At 50.5% G+C, this 7110-nt stretch overlaps 1 protein-coding gene and 1 long non-coding RNA gene across 2 annotated transcripts in view; one reads left to right on the top strand and one right to left on the bottom strand.

The window, feature by feature from the left end:
- Positions 1–1742, top strand: part of Cfap45 (cilia and flagella associated protein 45) — a 24741-nt gene extending 22999 nt beyond the window's left edge. The window contains exons 11-12 of the mRNA NM_027972.1: positions 964–1188; positions 1547–1742. Of these exons, the coding sequence (NP_082248.1) occupies positions 964–1188; positions 1547–1625 (304 nt within the window). The 3' untranslated portion in view covers positions 1626–1742. The remainder of the gene's footprint in view (positions 1–963; positions 1189–1546) is intronic.
- Positions 1–6678, bottom strand: part of 4933439K11Rik (RIKEN cDNA 4933439K11 gene) — a 9187-nt gene extending 2509 nt beyond the window's left edge. The window contains exon 1 of the long non-coding RNA NR_040558.1: positions 6389–6678. This is a non-coding gene — a long non-coding RNA (RIKEN cDNA 4933439K11 gene). The remainder of the gene's footprint in view (positions 1–6388) is intronic.
- Positions 6679–7110: the final 432 nt, after the last annotated feature.

Here is a 7110-nt window from a genome sequence, read left to right on the forward strand (position 1 = left end):
GTAAGAATTCCCCGCCTGAGATAGTTTTACAATTCGGTTTTGATTGTATTGAGAAGAAATCCAGTATTAGGTTAGGTGGCCTCTGACCAAATTTCTTTGAGATGTAAATATATTTCATTTGAGCGTCCTCTGGATGCCATTAGAGATTTTTCTACCTGATAGTAGACTAGGAAGCATTGTTATGGAAGACATCCATAGAAGGAATGTGAGACCATGAATCAATAAGAGAAGAGTCAGCCTGAGTTCTTGCCTTCTTCCAGCAACCAAAGTAGGGCTAACCTTACAGACAGTGTTTCCTTACCCTTGTTTGGTTTTGTTGGTGTTGTGATTGTAAGGGAGGCAAGGAAGGAAGGTAACTTAGAACAGGCTGGAGAGGAGTTACGTGCATCATTAGAAGGGAGAGAAGAAATAGCTCTCGGTGGGCGAAATCCTGGTTGTAGGACCCAGCTATACAATTTACAGAGACCAATGAGTGTTTTGAATGTGGAGATTTTTATTTAAAATAAACTAAGGGGTTGGAGAGCTATCTAGCAAATAAGACCGTTGGCTGTTTTTGTTTGTTTGTTTGTTTGTTTGTTTGTTTGTTTTTTGTTTTTTTTTGAGAGGATCCAAGTTCAACATACTTGTCACCCACATGGTAGCTCACAATGGTCTGTAACTCCAGTCCCAGGGCATCGGATGCCCTCCTTTAGTATCCGAGGGCATCAGGCATAGATGTTGTGCACAGACACACGTGTAGGCAAAACACACATAAAATGAAAAACAATTAGAAATTAGTAAGAATGTCAACACTGTGGCATATGACAATGTATTTGGGTCTGTCCGGGGAGAGGAGCACGCCGTGGACGCTTTTAGTCTGGGGCCTGAGACCTCGAGGTTGGACGGTTGTGGACCTTGAAGCATGACCACTGAGGGGTCAACCCAGGAGCCCAGCCAATCACATTCCTTTTGTCCCTTTCCCAGGGCTCAGAGAGAGCAGATTGAGAGGGAGAAGCAGGAACAGGAGAAGAAAGCCAAGGGGTGCCTCCAGCATGCCAACGAGCTCCGACGGCAGGTGCGTGAGAACCAGCAGAAACACGTGCAGAACCGGCTCGCTACCTTCGAAGAGGGCCGCCGCCTCAAGGAGGAAGCTGAGAAGCGCCGCGAGCGCATCGAGGACATCAAGAAACAGAAGCTGGAAGAGCTGAGGTGCGCTGGGGTCCTTTCTCTTTCTTCTTCTCCTCTTTCCCAAAGAGGTGACGTAGCAGGCTGGAAATGTCAGGTTGGGAGGGTTTTCGGCCCGAGGCTTGCCCTCTGAAGGGGGCTCTGACAGAAGCTTCTGGGACTGGGACTCCTTGGTTCACTGGTAGCTCATTGGCAGTGTGTTAGGATCTTGGCTGGAATGTACTTGGTGGTACATCAGCGGTGCCAATGTGCCAGCTAGAGGCAACCAGTAGGAACGGCTTGGGGTACAGGGCCCCAGGTTCTGGAAGCCCAGGGCATGTTTTCTTCTGTCACACCTTTGGTAAGTACCCTACTTACATATACCTGTCGTTTCTCCCGGCAGAGCCACCGGCCTTCCTGAGAAGTACTGCATCGAAGTTGAGCGTAAAGCCAACATCCTGCCAGCCACTTCTGTTAACTGAAGGGGAACCTCTATGGTCTCTGGGAGAGCACGGATTCAGCTTGCTCCCCGGGGCATCCAAACTGCTGCTAACCTACACATTTCATAGTTACAGATTAAAGCTATTCTATTCTCTAAGGGACAGCTCCACTTCACTGCTGTGGGGATGGGGGATGGGGGATACCAATGGGCACTGAAGGTAGATCAAGATAAATTACCGTGGACCTGGATGCGGGAGGGCTGTCGCTCATGGCTAAGAACCAGATGGTGTTCTGGTGGGGTTTTCGATCCTAAATGATGGGACCCATTTTCTCTGACCAGGGGCTCCTGGCCTTTTTGTAATCATATATATATTCTTATCTCTCCACTGACCCTGTATCCATGTCATAGGAATTTGGGGCCACTGAGACAAGAGTTGGAGCTCTGCTTTTGTTTGAGGGCTGGTGAAAGGGGTGCACTGGGCTGAGCTGGAGTGGGAGGAGCATGAGTAGCTGGGACTGGCTTGTCCTGGGCTCCTGACTATGACTCAGACCACATATATGGAGGGGGCAGTGTGTGAGCCCGGGGCTCAACGCTCTGGACTGCATCCTTTCCTGCTTAGATCCCTTTCAGTTCCAGGCAGCAGTGCAGCACAGTTCTCATGGAGGCACCCCCAGGACACAGCTCCTCACCCAAATACAGCTGACCCTCACTCATGGCTCTGCTCTCCTCGGTTCGCTTTATCCCATGAGTGGGCCTCCTCAAATCCAGTTCTGTTGGAAAATCTTCCTGCCTTGCCCCAGTCTATGCCTATTTACACATCAGGTACTTACTGAACGCTTGTTATACCACGAGCCATCTGGGTACTCAAGTCTACTGAAGTCGACTTGGTTTTCTTTTTGGAAGCTTCTCATTTGTGCTGATTCTTCCCTCAGCTTGCTTGCTCCCTCCCTCCCTCCCTCCCTCCCTCCCTCCCTCCCTCCCTCCCTCCCTCCCTCCCTCCCTCCCTCCCTCCCTCCCTCCCTCCCTCCCTCCCTCCCTCCCTCCCTCCCTCCCTCCCTCCCTCCCTCCCTCCCTCCCTCCCTCCCTCCCTCCCTCCCTTCTTTCTTTCTTTCTTTCTTTCTTTCTTTCTTTCTTTCTTTCTTTCTTTCTTTCTTTCTTTCTTTCTTTTAGACAGGGTTTCTCTGTGTAGCCCTGGCTGTCCTGGAACTCACTTTGTAGACCAGGCTGGCCTCGAACTCAGAAATCTGCCTGCCTCTGCCTCCCAAGTGCTGGGATTAAAGGCGTGCGCCACCACTGCCCGGCTTCCCTCAGCTTTTGTACATCTTTAGAACATCTCAAACATGCCCTTTAGGATGGCCCCAGCATTTTCAGAAGGCAACACCACCTTTCAATGATGGAAGGAAGGGCTTCCATTTAAAACCATCAGTGTAGTGCCCATCTCCCCAGCCCCAGACCCTTGCTCCGTCTCTCAGACTTAGCCTAGTCTTGTCTCCATGCAGTCCGCACCAAGGAGGAAAGGACAGTGGCTGAGTGCGTCCTGGGTGTTTACAAGCCAGGTTACAAGGGCCTGGGGCAAGAGTCCTCTTTTCATAGTGCCCAAGGAGAGTCACAAGCTGCTTCCTGTGTTTCCTCTTCCTCAGGACTTCCCCAGTCACCCTCTCCACCTTCCTCAACTAGAAGACTATTGCTTTTATACAACTAGGCAGGAAGTTCCACTGGACCGGGGGAAAACTCCCCTAACTCAATGACCTTCAATCTAGAGATGTGTATCCATTCCTTCCTAAAGGTCTTGGGAGATGTGGTACCCAGCCCACGATAAGAGAGAAAGCATTGATGCTATCACCAAGGATTCTAGTCTGCCTCTAGCTGGCACATTGACACCGATAATTGTTCGGTTGATGCTGGGACCACAGAACAAGCCTCATCTATTTCAAAGGACTTTCCTTCTCAAGAATGTCAGAACCATCGTTGGTACCTACTATTTGGTTCTATGCCCACTGTCTGCAGAGCTGAAAAGAATGGGTCTGCTCTGCTGTGCAAGCCAGGGAGGAAAGAGGTGTAAGACAAGCCTGGCAATTAACCAGGGTGGCCGCTGGGAGACTTGCAGAGCCCACAGCCCCTGAGTGAGACAGACTGGAAAGGGTTTAGGCACAGGGATAAAGGTCTGGCTCTGGAGAAGGAACTATAGCCAACTAAGAGTGTGAAGATGGTTGGGTCTGTGAGAGATGGTTCTGCAGTTAAGAGCACTGATTGCTCCTCTAGAGGTTCAATTTCCAGCACCCACATGGCAGCTCACCCTGGTGTCTTAACTCCAGTTCCAGGGGATATATGGTACCAGGCATGCATGCAGTGCACACATCTGTGCATGTAGGCAAAATACCCATACACATAAAATAGATGAATCTTAAAAAAAAGAAACTAACCATATATATGCATATACACATGAACACACATAACGATGGTTTGGGAGAGAATCTCAGCACAGAGGATTGCCCCTCTAGTCCCATGAACTTTTTCAAATTGGCCCATGATGTGGAGGAGGGGTCTGATACCTTCTCTAAGGATTCATGAGAGACTTTTCACAGGCTTTGGTAGGCTCCAGAATCAGCTGGCTCATTGCCTGGAGCCCAGCTCCTCTAAGCGGGACAGTTCTGAGAGCTGTTGGGGTCTTGGGTAGTTCCACATTTATCACCTCGTATAAGCCTCCTACCCGCTCTTTCTAAGGTGCTTTGTGGCGGTGATTTTTTTTTTCTTTTTAAATTACTGGTGAATGAATGGGAGCCTCACATATGCCAGGCAAGCACTCTAATATCAAGCTGTCTCTCCAGCCCCTCTCTAGCCCTCTTAATGATGATTGGCAGTAGGACTAGTTCCATACAGAAGTCAGTCACCCAGCTGAAGTAGGTGGGTCCTTCTGTGGCAACAGTGGTTGAGTCAGTAGGAAGTGAGGTGAACACACAGTCTACGGGGCGGATGTGTGTGTGAAGTGAGGTGGGGTACAAAAAAAACCGTGTGGTATCGAGGGCTCTCAGGTACCCGCAGACTCAGCAGTCAGGAGTGACCGGCCTCAGCCTTGCCCCTAAAGGTTAACTCTTGACCCTTTGCTGAGCTCTTTCTGCTAGGGAAGCTTCCGCTGACCTTATGCTCAGAGGCACAAGTGGTTTTGTGTTTCCCTCCAAGCCACAGATCAACCTTGGGGTTTTCTGGGAGGCTGCAGAGGGCAGTGGGCGGGGCTGGGGCTGGGGCTGGGGCTGGGGCTGGGGGTGGCGACCAGTAGATAAGTAGGAGGTGTCCTGATGTTGGTGTATTTTCTTTGTTCATGTAAAGTTTTTCTGGTTTTTGTTTTGTTTTTTGTTTTGAGTGCTCAAACTATTAGTAACTTAGTTATGACAGAATTTTTTTTTGAGATAGCCCCTCTTTCTGTAGCTGTGGATATCCTGGAACTCACTATATACACCAGGATGGTTTCTAACTAACAGAGATCCACCTGCATCTACCTCCCAAGTTCTGAGATTAAAAGCATGCACTACCACATCAGGCTCAGACTCTTTTTATTTACTGCATTTATATTGTCTTATATAGAAAGGTACAGATTAGCACCCAAGGATCTCACAGCCTGTCTTATGCCTCTGGAATGCATCAGACTGGATTGGTCCAGCCTTAGGAAACCCAGTGGTTGGGTACTCGGGTAGAACACACAGTCAGATCTGCAAGCAGCTGTGTCTCAGGCATATATGCCCCAGCTCCTGCCTGGGCTCCATGCCCTACCTGCCCATGTGAGCCTGTTGCCAGGCTCTGCAGTGGCTTGGGGGATGGGTGGGGGTGGGGCAGTCTCTGAACCTTTGCAACTGCTCCAGCTGGGTGCTGCCAGCTCTGGTGGCCTAGCCACATAGTCCCTGACTCAGTGGGATGCCAGGATGTCCTTTGGTGCTCCTGAAAGCTTCAGTACCCCTGCGTGTGACTTGGGTCACAGCTGGGCATTAATTGGTCTCAGTAAAAGCACTTTGAATAGGCTCGGATGAAAGGGGCTCTCAGAGTTCAAAGCTCTGCAGGGTTTTGGGGGTGAGGAAAGGTGGCAGCTGTTTAGGTGATGGAAGAAAGAAGACGCTGAAGTCTCAGACAAGAAGTCTGGGTACACAGGCTTGGAGGCTTAGGGACAGAGAGTTCCTCACTTTCTGTTCTTTCGACCACACCCCTCCTGCTACATTCTTGTGAAGCCTGGAAGCTCCCGTGGTCAAGGCAACTATTTAGTCAAGACCTCAGGTCCCTTCCTATCGAAAAGTGACCCACATCTCTCTCCGTGCACTGAGATGCATCCCAGGAAATCACAATTTATCTATCCTTAAAGAGTGCAACCCCTTTCCTCTGCTTTAACGCTCACAGCTCTTGCCCTTGTCCTCACGGCTCTTGAGGCTCAAACTCCTGCATTCGTGCCAATATCCTTCTTCAAAAGGGTGGCCACTGTCTCAGTGGCTTTGATGACTTTGGTGCTGGGACAGTGCTGCAGCTGAAGCTGTGACTTTCTCAGCCTCCCAGGAAGAGGAGGAGGTGAAGAAGGGAGGTCGGCTAGGGAGGGAGGGCCTGGGAGAAACTCCTCAGAGTCCGTGAATTTTTCCCCCTACACGGCTACCGGAGAATGTCTGTGTCTGGGCTAATGGGAATGAGCACTACCAAATCACGAGAACGTATGGCTGGAGGAGACCTTGGAGAACTGCCGGCGTTCCAGTCTTCTTTGTAAGCCTTAGGCAAATGGTTGCAGAACCTGGCTTGCTTTCCCTGAGAGACAAGGCGCCCACTACCTACCTGCTCAGAAAGCCCAGTCCACCAGTGTCTTCGTGTGTGTGACATGCACAGCCCTAGTCTTGGGGCCGCGCTAAACAGGTGCACAATCTATAAGACGGAAGGAAGCTCTCTGTATCCATCCACTCTGCATGGTGAGCCTTACGTGGGACAGTGCCGGTGTTCTGGAAACTGGGCTTTGCAGAGGCTTCCGGGGGAAGTATCGGAAGGAGGAACCTGGAGGAGGAGGGGAGGCGTCCTCTTTACTCTTGGGCAGGGCTTATGGCTCCCCTGAGAGTTAACACTTCCCTCTCCAGCCAGGCCTGGCTGAGCTGAGACAAGCCCCACCTTCTCTCATCCAGTCCTTTATTCAGGTATCCAGGCAACAGGAAACAAACAGGGAGGGCAGAGGGAGGGCCTGTCTGTTCAGGCTTAGTGGGAAAGGCTCTGAACCCCACACCTAAGCTTTCTTCCAAAGCCTCTCTGGGCAGTTGTTTAGAGCAGGCCAGGCCTGGGACCACCCTGGGGGTTGAGGGGACCACAGCTTCTCTTTGAAGATACGTGATGGGAAAGTCCAAATATTGAAGCAAAAGCAAATTTTATTCCTACAAGTCCAAAAGCCAAGGTCCCACTGGACAGATAGAGATTAATACATCACAAAATCTGTCTCCACACATGGGGGCGCATGGTTCAGGCCAATCAATCTGAGTTGCAGAATCAGTCCCGAGGACCTGGCTATGATCCCA

Source organism: Mus musculus, chromosome 1 (assembly GCF_000001635.26).
Source record: "Mus musculus strain C57BL/6J chromosome 1, GRCm38.p6 C57BL/6J".
Taxonomy (NCBI): domain Eukaryota; kingdom Metazoa; phylum Chordata; class Mammalia; order Rodentia; family Muridae; genus Mus; species Mus musculus.